This window comes from Nerophis lumbriciformis, linkage group LG25, assembly GCF_033978685.3.
Source record: "Nerophis lumbriciformis linkage group LG25, RoL_Nlum_v2.1, whole genome shotgun sequence".
Taxonomy (NCBI): Eukaryota; Metazoa; Chordata; class Actinopteri; order Syngnathiformes; family Syngnathidae; genus Nerophis; species Nerophis lumbriciformis.
The window spans coordinates 26,459,272-26,485,514 of NC_084572.2; the positions used below are offsets into that span (position 1 = coordinate 26,459,272).

At 38.2% G+C, this 26,243-nt stretch overlaps 1 protein-coding gene across 6 annotated transcripts in view; it reads right to left on the reverse strand.

Moving 5' to 3' along the window:
- Window positions 1-1,212: 1,212 nt before the first annotated feature.
- The window catches only part of limch1a (LIM and calponin homology domains 1a), a 99,619-nt gene continuing 74,588 nt past the window's right edge, over window positions 1,213-26,243 (reverse strand). For all 6 annotated transcript variants that reach the window (XM_061984050.2, XM_061984054.2, XM_061984056.2 and 3 more), the window contains 14 exons: window positions 24,354-24,486; window positions 22,848-23,002; window positions 16,486-17,035; window positions 14,450-14,743; window positions 14,280-14,391; window positions 12,930-12,955; window positions 12,594-12,707; window positions 12,105-12,197; window positions 10,344-10,530; window positions 8,657-8,756; window positions 8,507-8,566; window positions 4,383-4,491; window positions 4,193-4,295; window positions 1,213-1,964 (listed from right to left, as the gene is read on the reverse strand). In XM_061984050.2, the coding sequence (XP_061840034.1) occupies window positions 1,939-1,964; window positions 4,193-4,295; window positions 4,383-4,491; window positions 8,507-8,566; window positions 8,657-8,756; window positions 10,344-10,530; window positions 12,105-12,197; window positions 12,594-12,707; window positions 12,930-12,955; window positions 14,280-14,391; window positions 14,450-14,743; window positions 16,486-17,035; window positions 22,848-23,002; window positions 24,354-24,486 (2,062 nt within the window). In that variant the 3' untranslated portion in view covers window positions 1,213-1,938. The remainder of the gene's footprint in view (window positions 1,965-4,192; window positions 4,296-4,382; window positions 4,492-8,506; window positions 8,567-8,656; window positions 8,757-10,343; window positions 10,531-12,104; window positions 12,198-12,593; window positions 12,708-12,929; window positions 12,956-14,279; window positions 14,392-14,449; window positions 14,744-16,485; window positions 17,036-22,847; window positions 23,003-24,353; window positions 24,487-26,243) is intronic.

The following is a 26,243-nucleotide window of genomic DNA, read 5'->3' on the forward strand; positions in this document are numbered from 1 at the left end:
GCGCCTATAACAATTTGGATAGTTCCTTTCTTCTTTGTTCCGCGGTTTCCAAAAACAATTTGAAATGTGGACTCGTCAGACCACAGAACACTTTTCCACTTTGCATCAGTCCATCTTAGATGAGCTCGGCCCCAGCGAAGCCGGCGGCGTTTCTGGGTGTTGTTGATAAACGGCTTTCGCTTTGCATAGTAGAGTTTTAACTTGCACTTACAGATGTAGCAACGAACTGTAGTTACTGACAGTGGTTGTCTGAAGTGTTCCTGGGCCCATGTGGTGATATCCTTTACACATTGATGTCGCTTTTTGATGCAGAGGGATCCAAGGTCACGCCATTCAATGTTCATTACGCTTACGTGTAGTGATTTCTCTGAACCTTTTGATGATATTACAGACCGTAGATGGTGAAATCCCTAAATTCCTTGCAATAGCTGGTTGAGAAATGTTGTTCTGAAACAATTTGCTCACGCATTTGTTCACAAAGTGGTGACCCTCGCCCCATCCTTGTTTGTGAATGACTGAGCATTTCATGGAAGCTGCTTTTATACCCAATCATGGCACCCACCTGTTCCCAATTAGCCTGTTCACCTGTGGGATTTTCCAAATAAGTGTTTGATGAGCCTTCCTCAACTTTCTCAGTCTTTTTTGCCACTTGTGCCAGCCTTTTTTTTAAACATGTTGCAGGCCTCAAATTCCAAATGAGCTAATATTTGCAAAAAATATCAGTTGTCCAGTTTGAACATTAAATATCTTGTCTTTGCAGTCTATTCAATTGAATATAGGTTGAAAAGGATTTGCAAATCATTGTATCCTGTTTCTATTTACCATTTTCACAACGTGCCAACTTCACTGGTTTTGGGTTTTGTACCAAATCATTCTAAAAATGGATAAAAAAAAACAATAACAATTGCAACAGCAAGTTTATTGACAAACATACACTTGCTATAAAAGACAACGGAGCAGAGCGTTTCACAGCGAGCGGAAACAAAGAAGCGTCGAGCTCAAACTCGGGAGGAGGCGACACTTCTAGAGGCAGACGAGGGCAGCGTGAGGGATGTGATGAAATGACAAATGAGAGAATAATTCTATAATAAAAACAAGCAGGGAAGCAGCAAGTAGTGTAATTGGTTTACATTATACAATAAGAGGCGCTGGATGAGATGAGGAGAGGCTGAGCCACTTCTTTCATTTGCTGGTATGGAACTGTTCTTCAAGTCGATTCACACACACACACACACACACACACACACACACACACACACACACACACACGCACACGCACGTCGGTAGGTGCATGTCAAATAAAAACACCCACACATACACTTGCATTCCACACATAAGGCACTGGTTCAACGGTTAAAACACCTTAAAGGGAAAAGACTTAAACTCCATCATTTTGTGTCAGTAACATGCATTGTAAAATTCTGAAGTGATAACAAACTTAAATAGCAAACTCTCGAGAAGCAAGTCAAACCAATGCGATTCCCACAGAGGGACACTTGCAATAACTTATATTGTATATGCGCATGCATAAGTATAAATGCATGAACCCAGGAAAAGAATGAGATGGTAAGGCATTATAATGGTGGAGCTACCTTTACATCACACGCGACGAGTTCAAACATAAAATGAGAGTTGTGTTAGTCACGTGTGTGGTTTGATGTATTGTGCTTAGTGCTTGTATAGCCGTCATAAATACACTTATCATGCTACACAACTGTACCAGCGGACAAACACACTCCTGTATGCATGTTTATAATATCTGCTGTCCATTATTTTCCCGTTTATGGTTAAATACAAGGATTTTAAAGCGATCAGGGTCGGTTTGTGTGTTGGGGAGGTCCTAGATATGTCCAGAATATTACTCAAGGTTCTGGATGGTTCCCAACACTGATAGCAAAAGTGTACCCTCCAGGATTCCAGTAGAGAGGTGATAGGCCATCATAGTGTGGTGGGCTGTCCTCTGCCTGCAAACAAACATAAAAACAGTTTGAGTGATCATGTCACATTTTGTTGGAAAATGTGTGAAAATGTTGTCAGTGCGATTTTTATGTGACGAACGCAACACATGGGGCACATGTATTTAATCCCCATGTGTCCAACTGACTTGAAATTTCTCACACAACTCTAAGAAAACACCCTACTAACAAGACCAATCACCTACCTAAAAATGTGGTACTTTATGGGGACTGACAAGCATGTGTGTGTAAAGTTAGAGCTAGCTTGGCAGACAAACATGGTCCCCGCCAAGCAAAACGTCTATGCAAATTAATTGTCCATAAATCACTGACACTTTTGTATGATTATAAAACTTGGTTTGATATATGTATTACAAGTACGCTAGTATGTCTTCCAAAGCCTTTCGAACCACAAATGTCCTTTACAGCAGTGGTCCCCAACCTTTTTGTAACTGCGGACCGGTCAACGCTTAAAAATTTGTCCCACGGACCAGGGGCGGGGGGGGTATGGTATTTTTTTATATTTTTTTTGTCATAAAAAAAATACAAATCCTACCGGCAGACTGTATTGATCTCTATTGATATATAATGTAGGAACCAGAAATATTAATAACAGAAAGAAACAACCCTTTTGTGCGAATGAGTGTAAGTGGGGGAGGGAGGTTTTTTGGGTTGGTGCACTAATTGTAAGTGTATCTTGTGTTTTTTATGTTGATTTATTTAAAAAAAAAAAAAAAAAAAAAAATTTTTTTTTAATTTATTTAATTTTTTCTTGTGCGGCCCGGTACCAATCGATCCACGGACCAGTACCGGGCCGCGGCCCGGTGGTTGGGTACCACTGCTTTACAGCACTGTATTGTATATATTGTATGTGTAATATAAACATGGGCTACACCGCAACTAGCCACTAGAGGGCAGTGAAGATCTTTGTTTACAAATGCTGGGAAAATATTATTACCTGTGTTATGTACTGATATAAAAGATTATTGCTACAATGACATCCTATTTAAGAACTCTTATCAAGTATTTTCCCTACAGGAATGAATTTACATAATTTTTTTTAACTCAAGTAAATATTTTTTTTCTGAATTCTTTGCTTTTATTCATTAATTAATTATTAAGCGTTATCCCACATTTTTTTAAATTTCCCCCTCTTCAAAAAATATATTTAAAACAATGGGAATAAGCGGTAGAAAATGGATGGATTTTGATTTATGATCAAATACATGGATACATTTATGTATAAAAATATGGATGAAAGGATTTAAAGAAATGCATGTGTTATGTTTTCTTTACATAATATATACAGTAGATTAAGGAAAAACACACAAATACCAAGTTAAAATAATTTTAAATAATACAGTAATATAAGAAAACAATAAATGTAATAATATAAAAAATATAGATAATAGATTAGAAAAATATAAAATAAAATACAAATTATAAATACAGTTACAAATGTTTACATCATTAAGTTATGTAAAAACACACAAAAACCAAGTTTGCAGTTGATAAGAACATAACTATAAAATTTAATGAAATTAGTTTAAAAAAAAAAGTGAAAAAACAAAACAAAACCTTATTTAACTAACCACTATTATATATATATATATATATATATATATATATATATATATATATATATATATATATATATATATATATATATATATATATATATATATATATATATGTATATATATATATATATATATATATATATAAATTATTGGATATATAAATACATATACACGTATATGTACATACATACATACATATATATATATAAATAAATATATATATATATATATATATATACATATAAAAATTTTTTCATGTATATATTCATTTCACCCTATATTCATTGCACTTCCATATTTTTTATATTTTTACATATTTACACATTTACACATTGTTTTTCTAGCATGCACACATCGCACTGTATGGAATGGCCTCAATCTCGTTACCCTGCGTAATGACAATAAAGCTGATTCTGATTCTGATACATACAAATGTATATATATATATATATATATATATATATGTATATATATACATATACATATACATATATATATATATATATATATATATATATATATATATATATATATATATATATATATATATATATATATATATATATATATATATATATATACACACATATATAAGTATAACAAATTAAAAAAAAGATTGTGAAGGTATACCGAATGTAATGTGTTTGCTATTCTCACCGCGAGATGAAATGTAGCAGTCGTGACAGGTCAGCAGTCCATTACGGATCCTTACGTCCGTCCCAGTCGTGGCGTCCCCCAGCTGCCCCTCGCACAGGCCGCACTGTGGAAACAAACACATGCACACTAACATTGAGCTTCCATTTTTATTGCTTTCTCACCTGTGAAATGCTGCATTTTTATGTCCTACCTTGAAACACTGCATGTGGAAAAACAGCCCGAGGGTGTCGATGATCATGGCCGCTCCTTTTCCCAGCGGCTGTGAACAGCCGGAACACAGCCTCTTCCCGCTAACGCACCTGGTCGACACAGAGACGTTGCAGATTTACGGAAGTCGAACGCCACAAAAAATTGTCAAAAGTCAAACAAAAGCTACAAATTGATGCCATCATCAAGCGTGACATCATGCGAGACTTTAGCTAATTACTTTAGACACTTGTTTTGCTTTGTCTTGGGCTTTTTTTGTGTATATTAGGGGAAGTGTGATACTATAGAACCAGAAATAAAACACTGTCGAGCGGATCGCTACACAGCACAATATCCGCCAAACAATTCAATAAATACCAATAACATAAATTAATTTCAGCAACGTAAATACACTTCAGTCAAGCAATACCTATAACACGCCACTAGGTGACAGCATTGCTCAGGCAAAGGGTGAATAGTTGTTACTTTAGCAGTTTCATTAGGGCTGGCAATATCGCTGAAAACTGTATCACGATGTAAGTGTTTTATATCGGCCAATATCGATACTTTTTGATACTTTCTTATGACCTATAGAAAATAAGGACCAGGAGAAAAATATTTTCAATGTAAACATTATTTCAAATGTAACTTTCCTTCTGATTATAATCCCCTTAGCTATCAAGGCAGAAAGGAAAGGAAATGTCAACACAAGCATGGAAAACACTCAAACAATGTAAACAACATTATAAAATCACACTGAACACTTAACAATAACCTTTTAAAATGAAGGTGCAAATAGGGAATATGTAAGAAATGCTTAATAATAAATAAATGATAAATGGGTTGTACTTGTATAGCGCTTTTCTACCTTCAAGGTACTCAAAGCGCTTTGACACTACGTTGTGTTTTTATTGCCCTGCCTTCTCTTTTATTGTGATGTGTTTCCTCAGCTCATTAGTCTCCAGCGAGGGGCGGACACTAAGGCACACCTGCAACCTATTTCTTCAGAGGAGTATTTAAGCTCGTCACCCACAGCTGGGTCTTGCCGGTTTTTTATCCTGCACCTCCCACGTGCATGCGCCTACTTCGCCTCGTCAGTCCTGGTACGCTATTTTTCCTTAGTCCTGTTATTTCTAACTTTGTTGTGTTTGTTTCCCAGCCTCCTTGAGGCAGCAAGGACATTATGCTGTGCTGAGTGCGCCCTGTTTTTTTCCCCTATCGACCACTGAGGAACCTGTTTTAGTTAGTATTCATGGTGTGCATTTCTGCCCCATCGCTAGTGATGGGTTGATGAGGCATCATGAAGCGTTTCGACACATTGCAAAACTGTATTGATACTGTGTCGATACTGTGTCACTAAATACTGACATCTGCTGGACATTAAAAATCCCTACAGGCAACCTATGGACCGACTCAACTGGCACTGATTTTATGACCTAGTACAGTGGTTCTCAAATGGGGGTACGCGTACCCCTGGGGGTACTTGAAGGTATGCCATGGGGTATGTGAGATTTTTTTTTAAATATTCTAAAAATAGCAACAATTCAGAAATCCTTTATAAATATATTTATTGAATAATACTTCAACAAAATATGAATGTAAGTTCATAAACTCAGTGAAGCACAAGCTCAGGTTTGTCACTGAAATGTCTGTCAAAAAGAACTGTGAAAAGAAATGCAACAATGCAATATTCAGTGTTGACAGCTAGATTTTTTGTGGACATGTTCCATAAATATTGATGTTAAAGATTTTTTTTTTTGTGAAGAAATGTTTAGAATTAAGTTCATGAATCCAGATGGATCTCTAATACAATCCCAAAGAGGGCACTTTAAGTTGATGATTACGTCTATGTGTAGAAATCTTTATTTATAATTGAATCACTTGTTTATTTTTCAACAAGTTTTTAGTTATTTTTATCTTTTTTTCCAAATAGTTCAAGAAAGACTACTACAAATGAGCAATATTTTGCACTGTTATACAATCTAATAAATCAGAAACTGATGATAGTGATGGGTTGATGAGGCCTCATGAAGCGTTTCGACACATTGCAAAACTGTATTGATACTGTGTCGATACTGTGTCACTAAATACTGACATCTGTTGGACATTAAAAATCCCTACAGGCAACCTATGAACCGACTCAACTGACACTGATTTTATGACCTAGTACAGTGGTTCTCAAATGGGGGTACGCGTACCCCTGGGGGTACTTGAAGGTATGCCAAGGGGTACGTGAGATTTTTAAAAAATATTCTAAAAATAGCAACAATTCAAAAATCCTTTATAAATATATTTATTGAATAATACTTCAACAAAATATGACTGTAAGTTCATAAGCTCCGTGAAGCACAAGCTCAGGTTTGTCACTAAAATGTCTGTCAAAAAGAACTGTGAAAAGAAATGCAACAAGGCAATATTCAGTGTTGACAGCTAGATTTTTTGTGGACATGTTCCATAAATATTGATGTTAAAGATTTTTTTTTTTTGTGAATAAATGTTTAGAATTAAGTTCATGAATCCAGATGGAGCTCTAATACAATCCCCAAAGAGGGCACTTTAAGTTGATTATTATTTCTAGGTGTAGAAATCTTTATTTATAATTGAATCACTTGTTTATTTTTCAACAAGTTTTTAGCTATTTTTATATCTTTTTTTCCAAATAGTTCAAGAAAGACCACTACAAATGAGCAATATTTTGCACTGTTATACAATTTAATAAATCAGAAACTGATGACATAGTGCTGTATTTTACTTCTTTATCTTTTTTTTTTCAACCAAAAATGCTTTGCTCTGATTAGGGGGTACTTGAATTAAAAAAAAATTCACAGGGGGTACATTGCTGAAAAAAGGTTGAGAACCACTGACCTAGTATATACAATAATATAAACCAAGTCATTGTACTTCATTTAGGATTATTTCATAACTTCATTTAAATAAAAATATATTTTTTGTCTTTTTTAGATACAGTCAATAAATAATGTGAACATGTATCATAACATGGAAATCTAAGAGAACGTGTTGTGAATGAGGATGCTTGTGGACCTGGAAATTTTTTTTTTTTTTTTTTACACATTTTTATTAAAAAAACAAAACAGTTTTTCCAACGTATTCAATTTTAGACGCTTTCTCTTCTTAGTTATTATTTCTCCGGCTGTAGAAAAGAGCCGCTCACAGGGCACAGAGGAGGCGTCAGTGCGACACAGTTCGCGTATCGGTCACGTGACCAAAACAGCTCATGATCGGTCACGTGACTTTCTAAAACCGGTACGCGCACCGACACAGGGTTTCGCTCTATGAGCTCGACGCATGCGCCGATGCATCGGTGTTGCCGGACCCATCACTACCCATCGCTTTTTGTTACACTTTTTGGACTTATTAAATGTATTCATTTTTTGTTATTCAAACTTGCCTCCCGTCTCTGCATCCCGGGGTCACCCCCTTGACCAGTTCGTAACAAATAAAGTGTAGCAAAATAGTGCAAAGTGAGAAAATGAGAACTATTTTCTGCAGGTTTAGTGCCAGGAAGTTACAGCTGTGCTCTAAAGGGTGAGCACGGCTAATGTGGTGTGGTATGAAACGGTCTTGGTTTGGGACGAGCGTCTTGCATCCTTTACAGGATTGGTCTGACTCCGGTCCATTAAAAAAAAAATCCCCACACCTGCCATACTTTCGAGGTGACTTTTCCTGTTTTATCTACAATTATTCGCTCTCTGCAGCACTCATTTATACTTCCTCCATACAAAGAATTAACCACAAAAAACAAAGATGGTGCAACCAAACATGATACTGTTACCTGATTGGCTGATAGCGTGTCACTCCCACTGATCAGTGATCACTTCCTGCGTTGCTCGGTTACCAGAGAGGGAGTCCCTTTGTTAATGCAACCAACCTTGCTTCGCAACTAATGTATTTTACCGCCAAAGGGGAAAAAAAGCGAACGTTTCATCGAATGCATATTTTATTGATATCGATAACGTGTCTGTCGCGATTTATATCACAATCGTTTTATCGCCCAGCCCTACATTTAATCTTTCAGTGGTTAGCTTCTTGTTACACTTGTATCCCAGTTAGTCATTAAAGCTTCTATGATGGCTACAGCTTGACCCTGGAACAGATGAATGCACTCACCTGGTGGGTGATGGAGGCAACTGCTGCTGTTTTGCTGTGATACCCTCATGGGAATCGCACCTGTTTTTTTATCAAACCCCAAATGAAACACAAAAAAAGAAGATTACAAGTCGGTTCAGTTTTACACACGCTTGAAACCACTTGGTGGACCTTTTCACGCCTTGTGGCAGATTCGGCTGAATGTTCCGGTCCAGGGATGTTGTTTTCCACATGTCTTGCTTCTTACATGGATCGCTGTCATGAGAAGAATCTGCAAAAACACGTCGGACATAAGTTCTTTAGAACAATGGCTGATACTGTAGAAGTTACTTATGTATACCGTATTTTCCGGACCATAGGGCGCACCGGATTATAAGACGCACTGCCGATGAGCGGGTGTAGTCAGGTCTATTTTCATACAAAAGTTAAAGTTAAAAAGTTAAAGTACCCATGATTGTCACACACACACTAGGTGTGACGACATTATTCTCTGCATTTGACCCATCACCCTTGATCACCCCCTGGGAGGTGAGGGGAGCAGTGGGCAGCAGCGGTGGCCGCGCCCGGGAATCATTTTTGGTGATTTAACCCCCAATTCAAACCCTTGATGCTGAGTGTCAAGCAGGGAGGTAATGGGTCCCATTTTTACAGTCTTTGGTATGACTCGGCCGGGGTTTGAACTCACGACCTACCGATCTCAGGGCGGACACCCGAACAAGGCGCAGTGGATTATAAGGCGCATTAAAAGAGTCTTTTTTTTTTTTTTTTTTCTAAATGTAAAACACTTCCTTGTGGTCTACATAACATGTAATGGTGGATCTTTGGTCAAAATGTTGCATAGATGATGTTTTATAGATCATCTTCAAGCCGCTTTCTGACAGTCGCTTCAGGATGCGCCGTTTTGTGGGCGGTCTTATTTACGTGGCTCACCTTCAACAGCGTCTCTTCTCCGCAATTTTTGTTGTAGCGGTGTAGCGTGCAAGGACGGGAGTGGAAGAAGTATCAAAAGATGGCGCTAACTGTTTTAATGACATTCACACTTTACTTAAATAACAGATAATAACAGAACAGCATCACCTCATCCGTGGCTCACTAGTGTGTCATGTGAAAAACCGTCCGACCGGAACTCTCTAATAACTAAAGTTCCTTGGGTGACTAATATAAACTCACTACACCGGTATGTTTTAGCGCTTTCATGGCGAGTTTACTGACAGATATAAGTAAGAACTTTACACTACTTTATATTAGAAATGGCAACAGCGGAGGATGAATGTCACATAACAAGAAGATAGAGAAAAAGAAGAAGCTTTTCGACTACGGCTTCGTCACGGACTACAAAGGCAGACGCGCGCACATTTTCAGGACTTATGCAGATCCCAAATACAGATCAGCAGGTACCAGAAGGCAAGACAAAATACTTTTGCATAACATTGGGAAACAAAACGCCAGATAAGATGTCTTACCTTATACACACACCATAATAATACTCATATGTTGAAGCACATCAAGTGGTACAGCTTCATAGCTTACAAAAGTCGTAATAAAAAATGTTGATATATTTTTGAGCGCCATGTATAATGTTCTATATATTCAATGGAACATATAAAATGTTGGTGTTGTTTACTTGAGTCATATTGCAGTCTACACGTATCTCTTATGTTTGACTGCCACACTTATCATTTCACCATGTACCAAATAACATAGCTTCGAGGTCAGTAAGCACAACCAAAATTATTCCGTATATTAGGCGCACCGTGTTATAAGGCGCACGAGTTTTGAGAAAATGAAAGGATTTTAAGTGTGCCTTACAGTCCAAAAAATACGGTACTTATAATATACTACAATATATATCTTTCACCTTGGAGGAAGTGCAGCTTTGACACATGCTGATCTTCTTTTTGCCCATTTTGCTGATGAATGAGATTGCGACTGGCATCGTCGTTGTCGTGTGACGCTGGTGACGCGGTCCCCGGATGGACTAACTGCTGTTGGACAAGAACGCCGGGGCTGAGGGGCGCTACAGTCTCCTCCAAAATCCTTCTCTCCTGCAGGAGGGAATGCAGACAAAATAGTGATGCACATTCACTGTATTCAAGGGGGCTTATTACAGTGTAAAATCTGCATTCCTCTCCTCTTTGAGGACATTTTTGAAGACTTTACCCTGCACAAAAACTCACCAATTTTTGCAAGTGCGTCTCGTCTGGCAAAAAGTTTTATATACGGAGGGTACCGAATATATAAAAAAATTTACTGTCAATTTCCCTCTTAAAAATTTGACAAACATTTGCCCCGCCCACCAGATTCACTAATCGTCACGAAAATCGCCGGAGACGTCTACCATGACAAGACACACGTAAAAGTCTCAAGAACCCGGATTTGAAAACAAACAGGAAGTCGGCCATCTTGGTTTCCGTCGGCAAAAAACAAGAGTCATACTTTTACCAAATGAGTTGCGGTTAAAATGATAGATACTAAAAAGCTCCCAGAAGGGCTGGTGCTTGAGCAGCGGTTATAACTTTGTACTTCATTAATGAATTTTCACTAACAATTTTTTTTATACTATGAACTGGTATCATATGTTGATGTAGTTATGTTGTAGTTGTAAAAAAATCAAAAAAGGTCAGATATCGATATACGTTAAAATGCCATATATTGTGTCACGGCGTGGACTCGAACCAGTTTTTCAGCTGCCGGGACCTCCGCTGACAGCGCGCTCGGACAAGCCCCTGCACGCGCTGAGAGCAGCACGCCCACTCAGCCAGAAGCCTGCAGACAATCGGCAGTCTGCACACCTGGGACTGATGAGGGCGAGCTGGATAAAGGACCAGTGGACCCAGGGATCCTTGCGGGAACTTAGTTCTCAATGGTGGTCCTTCCTTCCCAAGTCTTACCCCTTGGAGATCTCTCGTGTTTTGCCTTCCTCGATCCTCGACCCTCGCTCTGGACACGGACTCTGACGTCTCTCTCTGCCCCACGGACCTCACGCGGATCACGGACCCCTTTTGCCTAGCCCCCTTTGGATTTGTCTGCTTCCTCATCCAACATCACGGTAATACACAACAGCTAACAACACACATAGTCTAACACCACTCACTCTTGGATTTTGTCACACACTCCAATTCCTTAGTTTAGTTAGCATTGTTTTGTATTATATATATATATATATAAATATATATATATATATATATATATATATATACCGTATATTACCAAATAGTAGCCCGGGCGTTTATTTCACAAAATGGGGTCAGACCCCGGGCGGCTATTAGGACATGGGCGGTTATTTGCACAAGGGCGTTTATTTGGTAATATACGGTTGGCTGCTCATCGCAGGGCCAACACAGATAGACAGACAACGTTCACACTCACATCCACACACTCGGGCCAATTTAGTGTTGCCAATCAACTTATCCCAATGAACTAGAAAAGTGAATCCAAAGGCTTCAACATTTGCTTTGACTCATTTTCCAATCCAGTCCCTAGATGGGTGGCACACACATACAGCGTGTGCCATCACCGAAACGGCGAGCAAACGAACTGGTCGCCAATGCAAATCGGTTCTCATCGTTCACTTCAAAAGGCTCGATTCGTTCACAAACGTCACGTCTCTTGACAGTACCTCTTCGTTGTGTTTGCGCTCCTGCTCCCGCACCTCCAGCTGGGCTTTCTCCCACTCCTTCTTCAGCTTCTCTTGCTCCTTCTGGTACTGCTCCTTGTACGGAGACACAACGGGAAAGTTAGCATGCATAATATGTGTAATGGCCAAAAATGATAAATATACTTGGTAAATAAAACATCTGCCTTGTTTTTAATGAACACTTGGGGCTACAAGGCTACTGTATTTTATTGTTGGTTATTATGGTGGTACTTGGCGAGCCAATTGTTTGGTACTTTATGAGGACTGATAAGCATGACACGCACGATACTCACGATGCTGAAAACAGTAGGTATTGATGTATTTTTTTGTGCGTTGGTGTCAAAGTATCAATACTTTTGACAACCCGAGCAGTAAGTAAAGCCTTTGTTCTTTTTTACAAAGCCATCAGAGGTAAACAACCAGGGAGCCACCATGCAAACACAAAGCATCCTCATCATTTCACCCGTGTACCTGAAGGAGGCGCTCCTGCTCTTGTTGCCACCTTTCCACCCGTTTACGCTCCTCATTGGGGTCCCAGACCCAGTGATTAACACGTTTAGCCAAGTTCAACATGGGGGTCTCAATCTAATCGGACCCCATCCGACAACCAAACACACACACACACACACAGAAAAAGACACACGCACACACACAGAGAGCAAAAGGACAGAAAAAGAGGAAAGGTAAGGGTACATGTTTGACTACATCTACAGGACACAAGAGGTAAACAGGAAGTCAAATTGGGCAAGGAAGGAGAAGCTAAATCCAAGTGAAAGAAAAAGGCTGACGTAGTTTGAATGTACTCACGCTCACACTGCTCTCCTCCAGTCCTTCTGTGGATGGAGACAGGGCAGATGATGAAGTTCAAAGCTCGGGGAATACTTTTACATGCTGGCATGAAGGCTGACATAAGCTTCCTAGTAAAACTGGTCAATGCATCACAGCATATCATAGCATTCCCAGTGGCAAAACTCAGGCCTAATTCAGCTTTACACATTATTAAAGGCATTGCAATATATAGTGATGTGCTTACTCAGCTGCGCCCTCTGTTGGATTGATAGCTACATTAATCTATTCCCTGCAGATAGTGCCATCAAACTAAGCACTTCATATTTAAGTACACACAATTTTTTTTTATAATAATTCATGATTTAAAGTAGAGAATGAGAGGGAGACGGTGGCACATCGCAAATAGTCGGGGATTTACTGTATTTAAAGAAATATTTGAATTTAAATACATTATTTCCAAAAATATATTTTATAATAAATTAACTTAATAAAATTAACCAATTTTAAAAAATGGTTAACCATCGAGACTTAGCGGCATGTTTTGGAATGCGAGAAAAGCTAACAAAAATAGGTATTTAAAAATAAATAAATAATAATAATAATAATAAAAAATATATATATAATAAAATAAAAAATAAAAAAATAAAAAATATATGGATACATACATTTGTATTCTTTTGTTTTTTTAATGTTAATTTTGTATCTTGATTTTTCATTTACTTACTATATTGTTTTTTTTCTTTTATTAGTTCGATATGAAATCAAAATAATTATAATAATTATTATTATAATTATACTAAATCATTATAATTATATTTCCTGTTATATATATATATGATATTAATTAAAAAATGTAATATGAATTAATATCAATAAAATAATGTAAAAAAATTAGGCAAATTAGTTCTTGAATTGTCAAACTGTGTACAAGTTCCCCTTTTCTTTTTTTGTTTTTATATATAAATAAATATACATTATATTACATAATTGTACAAATAGACATTTATTACCCAAAGACAGCACAGATGAAAATATTATACGCTAAACCATGATACACAAAAAAACACAAACGTGGTACTTCAAAATTTAATATATTTTTTAGATGTTTCTTAAGAGGCGAGAAATAATTGATTGTTTGGAATTCTGTCAATTAGATGGAATTGATTGTTGATTAATTGAATAATCGTGCACTAAAGCAACTGAGGCAAATACAACATGCAATACATGGCTGCAACCAGCAGAGAGAGCACTATCCAACTCATAGGACAAGAAGTTAAGAACATTCAGAGATGAATAACATTCTGAAAAAAACAATGAATCAATATTTTTAATCACTAAATGTGTCTTTCCCGTATGAAGCAGAGGTACCTGTGACGGTGGGAGAATATTCCGGGATGCTGATGGTCGATGATAATGATAAAGATGGCGACCGAGCCGGCTGCTCTCCTTCTGCCTTTTCAAGCGTGGTAGTGTTGTTCACCTGTAAGTGAAATATTAATTAGCGGTGATCACGCAGGCTCCGCCTTGAGAACACTTACCTGGTCGTCAACCTCCAGTTGGTGTGGTTCCACCACCGTTTGGGTGAGTTCCGTGACGATGGTGGTCTTGGTGATGCAGTTTCTCCCGCTGAACAGCGAGCTGATGGTGGAGGAGGACGAGGAGAAGGACGACGAAGAGGACGAGGAGGATGACGCCTGAAGAGGAGTAGGGGACTTGTCTGGCATCTCGGGGACACTTTCAGGATCCAAAGACGAAGCCTCGTTTGCTAAGAGGTCTTTCTTCTGTGACGGCGGAGTGGGCGAGTCCCCGTTTATTCGTACGAGGCCGTCCATCTGAGGGCCGACATGGATTAGGAGTGTAATGACTAATAATGACTCACTATGATAACAACAAACAAGACAACAAAAAACAAAAAAAGGCAGATGCCAGCCCATTCACCCCGTCCTTACTCTGCTATGTGAGGTAGCAAAGACCCCCTTAAAGGGATCATATTATGATTTTTTTCTACATTTAAAACACATCCTTTTAATCTACATACCAGATCATATATGTGCAGTTCCCAAATACACAAAAACAGGCACCTATAGATAAGAAAAGTTGGTTTTGCATAAAAGGTCCACAGCCAGCCTGACTGGAATATACAAAGGATTATGTCAAGGTAATTCTGTGTCGCAACCAGGGGTCATTAATATTATTAATTGAAATAATTATACATTTCTTTATTTAGTTTATTTTTTCATTAGGTTTATATGAAATTTAGATGGATTTATTGTAATATTTTGTGCCTGTATACAATGTTGTATTTTATAGTGATTACTTACTATATATATATATTTTTTTTTAAAGTGAGTTTTCTATCAAATTAAGTTGCATTTTTTATTTACCGGTATTCATAATATTTTTCAATTGTTACACATGTTATTTTTATTGTATTTTTAAAAATGACAATGTTAGATTATATATAGATTTTTATATACTTATTATATATAGATGTATTTGGTTTATTCTTTGAACTGTTTGATATGAAAGATTTTTAAATTATATTTTCCTGTTTTTACATGTGTATTTTTTCAATTTACACTAATACAGTTATTATAAAATGACATTATATATTTTGAGGTTTTTTATTCATTTATATTGATTTTTCTTGTTTAGTTTATTCTTTAATTAGTTTAAAATAAATCAAAATGAATGTATTATCTATTGTATCTACCTATTGCTACATGTGTATTTTTTCAATTCAATGTTTTTTATTATGTTATAAAATACTCTACATGTATATATATATATATATATATATATATACACACACACACACACACATATATATATACACACACATATATATATACACACACACATATATATATATATATATATACACATATACATATATATATACACATATATATATATATACACACATATATACATATATATATATACACATATATATATATATACATACATACATACATACATGTATATATATATATATATATATATATATATATATATATATATATATATATATATATATATATATATATATATACACATACATACATATATATAATTACTTATATTCATTTCTGTATTTATATTTGTATTATAATTTTTTTTTTTTCCAATTTGGTATCTTTATTTTTTAAATATTTATAGAAAAAGGAAGTGTTATTTTTTCAATTGCCAATCTGTTAATTTTTTGTTCGTTTATTCATTTAATTTCTATTTAACAAACCAGGAATTAATTTAACATGTATTTTTAAAACCGTTGAGCTGTTTTTTTATGGATTCTTCAAGATTTTTTATGATTGTATATCGATTTTGTTTGTTCATTCTTTAATTTAATTTCCATTTTAAAAGTTTTATGAGTAAATACGATTTATTTACAATAAATATAATACACATTATCAATATTGGCTATCTATCAATTTAGTTATTAGAAATGTTTAGTTTTATTTCAGATTTTTTTTTTCATTTATATCATTGCCTTTGGCAGCACACATAAAAAAAAAGATTATGTTATGTAGCCTTTGGTCACATGACACTAACAGCAAGTGCTTGCGTTCACCTTGACTCCATGTGAGCGCCGAGGCTGGCAGTAGGGCTTGGCGGCAAGCAGAGGGACGGGTCGGGAAGGCGCCGATGAAGGCGAGGGTATCGTCAGTACGGGCTTTACGGTGGGAGGTTGCACTTGTGTGACCTCAGGTGGGTTGATTCTGGACTGTGACGGAGCGTCCACAGGGATGAGTTGTTCTGGACGTGTTTGGATTGGACGTTGGTTGAATTCTTTGGATGTGTTTTCTGGAGAGTGGAGCGTCCCAGTGGGCGTCAGCGGGTTGGAGAAAGTGTCGAGTGTCACTGTTTTTATCTCTTCACATTTCATGCTCTCCTCTTCTGTTGATGCTGGCTCCTCCAACATTTCATTAACTGCTTCTTGCGTGTGCGGCGCCTGATGTAGGGCCTCTTCGGGGTCCGAGGTGGACCTGGGGAGCTTGAGGTAGTCCAGCGTGGCGTCGCTGATGGTGAAGCGGAGAGCGTAGCGTTGCAGAACCATGGCTGCCTCCTCTGGAGTGGCTGCGTTGCGATAGGCCTCGCACAGCTCTGCTTCTCGGCGCTCCCTGAAAACAAGAAGAGATTAACTTTGCTCTTCTTGGACACGTTTTAGAAACCATGAGGTGAAGAAGGCTTTCATCACAGCTCTAAAAACTTCCCCATTTTCATTCTGTTTTATGTAAAACACATGTTCATTGTGAAATTATATTTTCTTAACCTTTACCATGAAAAACAAAACTTACCGTATATTTTGGACTCGGATTGTCCCGATACTAATATTTTGGTACTGGTAACGGTACAAAAATGTATTGCGATACTTTTCAATACTTTTCTAAAAAAGGGACCACAAAAAATGGCATTATTGGCTTTATTTTAACAAAAAATCTCACGGTACATTAAACATATGCTTCTTATTGCAATCGAAGAACAATCTTGGCCTTAAATAAAATAGTGAACACACTAGACAACTTGTTTTTTAGTAGTAAGTAAACAAATAAAGGCTCCTAATTTGTCTGCTGACGGATGCAGTAACATATTGTGTCATTTATCCTTCTATTATTTTGTCAAAACTATAAAGGACAAGCTGTAAAAATTGATTATTAATCTACTTGTTCATTTACTGTCAATATGTGCTTATTTTCTGTTTCAACATGTTCTATCTACACTTCTGTTAAAATGTAATAATCACTTATTTTTCTGTTGTTTGGATACTTTACATTAGTTTTGGATGACATCACAAATTTAGGTATCGATCCGATACCAAGTAGTCACAGGATCATACATTGGTCATATTCAAGGGACATATTTACTGAATTTATAAACATAATATCCATCCATCCATTTTCTACCCCTTGTCCCTTTTGATATGAACTTTAGATAGGAAAAAATATTTTGTGACGATAAAATTTTTTGATGTAATCATAGTGGTATTGGCTAGAAACGCTATTGTACTTGGTATCATTACAGTGGATGTTAGGTGTAGTTCCACCAATGGCATTTTGTTAGCGGTGATGCCGGTGAGCTACGGTGTGTAGTGACGCATGTTTAGCTATTCCTCGTCCTGCAGGGATGATACTTGTAAGAAACTTACTTTATTTGTCGAAAGGTAGGCGAGGATTAGTGATTTAGAAGTAGCTAAAACACTGCAGACTGCGGATGGATGTTTGCTGCTAGGTAGCTAGCCATGTCTTAAAGCACCTCTTCTTGAGGGCGTTTCAGTGTTATAACTTCACTTTTATCGTCAGTTTTTCGGCCAAAATGCGTCCATTCTCCCTTTCCTGTCTACACACTGTGTCTGCTTGTAAGTACTCAGTGACTGTGCGTGCGCTGCCGAACACGCCCCTCTGCTCCTAAACCCAGCAATCGCATGACGTGACAGAGCGCCGTCATGCCCGTTAAAATTAATATCCATCCATCCATTTTCTACCGCTTGTCCCTTTCGGGGTCGCGGGGGGTGCTGTAGCCTAACTATAATTTTTTGATACTTGTTTATTTTGACAAATGTGCCTTTAAACTGCAATATCGCTAGATTAAGGACACTAATTACGTATGTCTAGCTCAGGGGTCGACAACCTTTACCAGTCAAAGAGCCATTTTGACCAGTTTCACAAATTAAAGAAAACAATGGGAGCCACAAAAATCTTTTGAAATTTAAAATGAAATAACACTACATACAAAGTTTTTTTTTTGCTTTGTGCTATGTATAAACCAAGGGTCTCAGACACACGGCCCGCACCTTAATATGCAAATTTATGTTAGTGCGGGCCGCGGGTTTTATATGAATGGCGCTTGACAGCGTCATATTTGTCAACCCTCCCAATTTTTCCGGCAGACTACGAATTTCAGGGCAACTATTCTCTCGAACGTGCCAAGATGGTACAGCATTTAGCGCCCACTACAACCAGCGTGCCAGCCCGGCCACACGTTGTATGGGGCTTCCGCTTGATCACATAAGTGATCAGCAAGGCATACTTGCTCAACAACCACACAGGTTACACTGATGGTGGCGGTATAAAACAACTTTAACACTCTTACTAATAATGCGCCACACTGTGAACCCACACCAAACAAGAATGACAAACACATTTCAGGAGAACATCTGCACCTTAACACATCATAAACACAACAGAACAAATACCCAGAATCCCATGCGGCCCTAACTCTTCCGGGCTACATTATACACCCCGCTACCAAACCCTGCCCACCTCAACCGACGCACAGAGGGGGAGGGGGGGTTGATGTGTGAGGGAGCAGGGTTGGGGTGGGGGCGGGGTTTGGTGGTAGCAGCGGTGTATAATGTAGCCCGGAAGAGTCAGGGCTGCATGGGATTCTGGGTATTTGTTCTGTTGTGTTTATGTTGTGTTAAGGTGCAGATTTTCTCCCGAAATGTGTTTGTCATTCTTGTTTGGTTTTGGTTCACAGTGTGGCGCATTATTAGTAAGAGTGTTAAAGTTGTTTTATACGGCCACCGTCAGTGTAACCTGTGTGGCTGTTGACCAAGTATGCCTTGCTGTCACTTACGTGTGCAATCAGAAGATGCATATAACATGAGGCTGGACTGGCATGCTGTAATTACAGATTGTAGAGGGCGTTAAATGCTATACCATCATGGCACGCCCTTATTAGTGTTGTAAGGGTGAAAACCTGTGAATATTAATCCCGTTAGTTTTCTGGGAGAGGCACCGTAATCCGGAAGTCTCCCGGGAAAATCGGGGGAGTCGGCAAGTATGCAGCTGAGCCGCATCAGAGTGATCAAAGAGCCGCATGCGGCTCCGGAGCCGCGGGTTGCCGACCCCTGGTCTAGCTTGTGTGCTATTGTATGCTGAGCTGTTGTGTAGCTGCTAGCTCCTAGTAGCCTACCACCTACCATGTTTACCTTTTGTAAATGACTTGACTAAAATAGAAGAAAAGACCAAACTTGTGTGCATATTGTAGGACAATTAAGGACTATTTAACATTTAAACTGCACTGAAACAGTAGTTGAAAACTAATCAGACATGCATGCACAATTAGTTTATTCACTTGTTTTTTTGTTTTGTTTGTTGTTTGTTTTATTTTTTTTTGTCCATGGTCTGTGCTTATGGTATGCTTGTAAAGTGTAATGTTTAGAAAATGTAATTTTGTTTATAGATTATATGCAATCTGTTGTGTTCCCTAATTTTCAGTGTACATAAATGAGGGTGTGTGTTGCGGAGCCCGATTTGAACATGATCTGTACTGGACCTGGTTTTAAGAACCCTTTGAACAATCTAATTTCATTGACAACCTGGTCTGGTGAAGATAATGTCCTTTTTAAAATAAATTAAAAAAATAAGATAAATAAATAAAAAAACATTTTCCTGAATAAAAAAGAAAGTAAAACAATATAAAAACAATTACATAAAAAATAGTAATTATTGAAAATGTTAGTGGACCAGCAGCACACATAATCATGTGTGCTTCAAGGACTGTATCCCTTGCAGACTGTATTGTTCTAGAATGTAGGAACCAGAGATTTAGTAGCAGAAAGAAACAACCCCTTTTGTGTGAGCGAGTGTGAATGTTTTTTTTTGGGTTGGTGCACTAATTAAAGTGTATCTTGTGTTTTTTATGTTGATTTAAAGGGGAACATTATCACCAGACCTATGTAAGCGTCAATATATACCTTGATGTTGCAGAAAAAAGACCATATATTTTTTTAACCGATTTCCGAACTCTAAATGGGTGAATTTTGGCGAATTAAACGCCTTTCTATTATTCGCTCTCGGAGCTGACGTCACATCGGGAAGCAATCCGCCATTTTCTCAAACACTGAGTCAAATCAGCTCTGTTATTTTCCGTTTTTTTCGACTGTTTTCCGTACCTTGGAGACATCATGCCTCGTCGGTGTGTTGTCGGAGGGTGTAACAACACGAACAGGGACGGATTCAAGTTGCACCAGTGGCCCAAAGATGCGAAAGTGGCAAGAAATTGGACGTTTGTTCCGCACACTTTACCGACGAAAGCTATGCTACGACAGAGATGGCAAGAATGTGTGGATATCCTGCGACACTCAAAGCAGATGCATTTCCAACGATAAAGTCAAAGAAATCTGCCTCCAGACCCCCATTGAATCTGCCGGAGTGTGTGAGCAATTCAGGGACAAAGAACCTCGGTAGCACGGCAAACAATGGCGGCAGTTTGTTCCCGCAGACGAGCGAGCTAAACCCCCTGGATGTCTTGGTTCACACCGTCCCTTATGCCACCGAAGATGATCAAGAGAAGAATATCGACCCTAGCTTCTCTGGCCTGCTGACATCAACTCCAAAACTGGATAGATCAGCTTTCAGGAAAATAGCGCAGATGAGGGTATGTCTACAGAATATATTAATTGATGAAAATTGGGCTGTCTGCACTCTCAAAGTGCATGTTGTTGCCAAATGTATTTCATATGCTGTAAACCTAGTTCATAGTTATTAGTTTCCTTTAATGCCAAACAAACACATACCAATCGTTGGTTAGAAGGCGATCGCCGAATTCGTCCTCGCTTTCTCCCGTGTCGCTGGCTGTCGTGTCGTTTTCGTCGGTTTCGCTTGCATACGGTTCAAACCGATATGGCTCAATAGCTTCAGTTTCTTCTTCAATTTCGTTTTCGCTACCTGCCTCCACACTACAACCATCCGTTTCAATACATGCGTAATCTGTTGAATCGCTTAAGCCGCTGAAATCCGAGTCTGAATCCGAGCTAATGTCGCTATAGCTTGCTGTTCTATGCGCCATGTTTGTTTGTGTTGGCATCACTATGTGACGTCACAGGAAAATGGACGGGTGTATATAACGATGGTTAAAATCAGGCACTTTGAAGCTTTTTTTAGGGATATTGCGTGATGGGTAAAATTTTGAAAAAAACTTCGAAAAATAAAATAAGCCACTGGGAACTGATTTTTAATGGTTTTAACCCTTCTGAAATTGTGATAATGTTCCCCTTTAATAAAAAAAAATTCAAACATGTGTAATGTCTTGTGATTTATGTATTCTTTTGCATCATGACCTGTTGAATGTTTACTGTAATAATCTGCCTTAGGACAACGGATGAACATTAGCTATTGTGCTAACTCCGGCATATTTACATTGTTGCTCTACGTTGAGGAATATGAATTGTCCTAATTCAAATAAATAAATACATTTAGATGTCAACTGGCTGTCCAGCTTTGTACAAGTAAACACGCTGCAGGACTGCTTGTATTGGTGCGATTATATTCAAAATTTTATGTAAGCTGATATATACCCATAACTGTTTGTTTTTTTGCTGATATCGGACCGACCCCTACTTTCAACATTATTCATGCACATGCAATGTATAGTGATGCCATTTTGGGTCTGAAGCAGCTAAGCAGCTTTGGCTACAGCAACCCTTTGCAAGAAATAGTATCTTCTCTTGCAGTAGAAATATGTCAACAAGTAGGTCTGGATTAGTTTTTGCATCATTCCTGTGAGAATTTTACCATGAATTGATTAACGTGGACCCTGACTTAAACAAGTTGAAAAACGTATTGGGGTGCTACCATTTAGTGGTCAATTGTACGGAATATGTACTGTACTGTGCAATCTACTAATAAAAGTCTCAATCAATCAATCAAATCCTGCGTGGGACTGAAGGATTAAGGAGTGGGGGTTGGTTCATTTATCCAGGACTAGCTTCAGTGTGCCCAAACTACCACTAAGTACTATCCCTAAGCATATAAAACTGTATCATCTCTTTTCTCACGCTATAGTAGTGCATTTTTCATGCATTTTTCACTCACGCTTTAAGTGAGGGATGAGGCAAAAACGTATCCAGTCCTACTGGAGGTGCCGTGCAGTGGAAAAGGGTGCATTGCAGTAGTACAGTACAAACTTCCTTTATAAGACAATGCTTACTTATCCTCCACAATCTCCTTGTAGGTCTTGATGCTCTTCCTCTTGTTACAGTCGCCTCCCTCTTCTTTCATTCTCTCCATCCTTTTCCTTTCCTCTTCTTTCTTGATCAGCTCCTGCGAGGTGCAGCGACGCCGGGTCTTCCACCGCGCCAAGTCCTGTCGGCAAATATGACATTATTGTACTTTTTCCACCCGCGGAAGGAGGGTTGTAACTAGAGATGTCCGATAATATTATTATCGGCCGATAAATGCTTTAAAATGTAATATCGGAAATTATCGGTATCGGTTTCAAAAAGTAAAATGTATGACTTTTTAAAACGCGGCTGTACGGAGTGGTACACGGACGTAGGGAGAAGTACAGAGCGCCAATAAACCTTAAAGACACCGCCTTTGCGTGCCGGCCCAATCACATATCTACGGCTTTTCACACACACAAGTGAATGCATGCATACTTGGTCAACAGCCATACAGGTCACACTGAGGGTGGCCGCATAAACAACTTCAACACTGTTACAAATATGCGCCACACTGTGAACCCACACCAAACAAGAATGACAAATACATTTCGGGAGAACATCCGCACCGTAACTCAACATAAACACAACAGAACAAATACCCAGAACCCCTTGCAGCACTAACTCTTCCAGGACGCTACAATATACAACCCCCGCCCCCACCTCAACAACGCCCACCTTAACCTCCTCAAGCTGCTGTTTTGAGGCATGTTAAAAAAAAATAATGCACTTTGTGTTATGTTTGTTGTCTTCTCCCTGCCTTCTCTATTGGTTTTTCAGTTTCTTCCCCAGTCTTTTGTCCCCAACGAGGCACACCTGCTGCTAATCACTTCCTGGTAGCATTTAAGCGCGTCTCCACCAAATGGTCCCTGTCGGTTATTGTTCCTGAACTCCGCTCTGACATGTGCTACCTTGATGCTGCTTCCCTGGTATGTTGCCTTCACATATTTCTGTAATATTGACCTCGTTGTGTTTTTGTTTTCCTAGCCACCTTGTTTTGAGAGGACTAGTTTTTGCCACGCTGTGTGCATCCTGACCTTTGCTCCGCCAACCTCTGAAAGAGACTACTTTTGTTATATTTCCCATGGTGTGCACTTTTGCCCCATCACCCTTAGTTACCATTTTGGACTTATTAAATATTTTCATTTGTTATCGCATACCTTGCCTCCATTCTCTGCATCCCGGGGTCCACCCTTGAACTCAATCCTAACACTTTGTGACTTCAATAATAAATATGGCAGTGCCATGGTGGCATTTTTTCCCATAACTTGAGTTGATTTATTTTGGAAAACCTTGTTACATTGTTTAATGCATCCAGCGGGGCATCACAACAAAATGAGTCATAATAATGTGTTGATTCCACGACTGTATATATCGGTATCGGTTGATATCGGAATCGGTAATTAAGAGTTGGACAATATCGGAATATCGGTTATCAGCAAAAAAAGCCAATATCGGACATCTCTAGTTGTAACATGTTTGTGTGCTCTTACGCTTCGCCACTGGTCGTCCTCCTCTTGGAAGCTGTTGTACTGCTCATGCATGCGCTCGTGACGCGACGCGCTGAGCGGATGCGGCAAATGTCCCGCCTCGTCCTCGTTGACAATATCGCTCAGGCTCACGCTCCTAAACAGGAAAAAAAATACTTTTTGTTATATATATATATATAGAAAAAGAGCACCACTGCTTACATCACACTTTCGGCAATACGAGTCAATAAACAAAGAAATGGCAAACAAACAAAAAAATATTAAAAAGCAAGCTATGTTAGCAACAAACACCTTGAGAGTGAAGCAGGTTCGCCGTGGAAATACAGTGGAAATCTCTAAAGTCGAACACCTTTGAGGTGATGAGAAATGTGGAATTCAACAAAAAGTTGGGGAAAAAAGAAATGCAGAATAGAATCAGGGTTCTAACTATCGTCACACATGGGCCATGTGGCTGTAGGCAACCTCCTGACGTCTTTTAAAAAAACTCTACAACAGTAGTTCTCCAATTTTTTTTTTTTTTTTTACCAAGTACCACCTGAGAAAACACTTGGCTCTTCAAGTACCACCATAATGACCAACATTAAAATACAGTAGCGTAGTACGTAAGTATCCATTAACACAAGGCAGTTTTATTTAACAAGTATATTTGATGTTTTGGCCACTGTGACATTACACACAGTTTGAACAGTAACACTGTCTTTCAACATAAGAAAATAAAACACTGTACTTAAATAATGAATCAAATCTCACTTGATGGAGCCCGCGTAACAGGCTGACTGGTGTCGACATAAGCTGTTGTCAAGATAACATTTATTTGTAACTTTAGCCAGTGACATAGGAAGAATGATAACAAAGAACATTTTGTTGATTTTATTTTTTCTCCATCTGCGCATATCTTTAATTATAGTATTTTTGTTTTCATATGATATTTTATACTCTTATCTGTCCAATACATACATCTTTTTCCAATGGCAAAAAAATAATAAAAAATCAGTGCATTTTGTTAGTTGCCAGGTTAAAACTGACACACTCTTATTTTGAAGCCTATTTTGCCCTGAACAGGAAGTCACTGTGTGCATGTTTTAATGCTGTGCAGCTCGTTATTATTTATGCTGCCATTTCACGCTGCATAGTAAGTGGTTGTTTTATTATGTGCGTAGTTTGTATTTATTGTTTAGTTAGCACTTAGCAATACTGCTACTTGCTGGATCTGCTTATCACTCACCTTTTAAAACTTGTAGATCATCCTCCTTATATTCAGGCTCAAAAATATAAGGTTCTGGATCATCTTTTGTCCCAAAGTAGTCTTTGTTGTCTCTCATAATTAAGAGTTGTTGTTGTTGTAGGAAATGGCGAACGTTGTGATGCGTCTGTGAAATGAATACGCTGCCGTATGCTTAAAATGAGCAAAGTACATAAATATTACATGTTATTATGAATGTGCCTGTCACTACATTACATATATACTTACAGCATGTATAAAACAATTACGGAGGTTTTGGGATATTTTTTTAGAGCACTTTATAGGCAGAATTTAGCTCCATTGTTAGCTGACTTTAGAATCCATAAAAAAAACATGTGTTCTTGTCTTACATAAGGATTGTGAATGATAAACAACATTTCAAAGAAAGTGCAGTTCCCCTTTAAGAATAAAAAAAAAACATACCTTTAAATGACCTTGGCAGTTAAGTTAAAAAGTTAAAGTACCGATGATTGTCACACACACACGAGGTGTGGCGAAATTATTCTCTGCATTTGACCCACCACCCTTGATCACCCCCTGGGAGGTGAGGGGAGCAGTGGGCAGCAGCTTATCGTAACAATTATCACTAATAATTGGTTAAAGTTCAGGTCACGACATGTAAATGGAGTATTGTTGGCGGTTTTTGGATG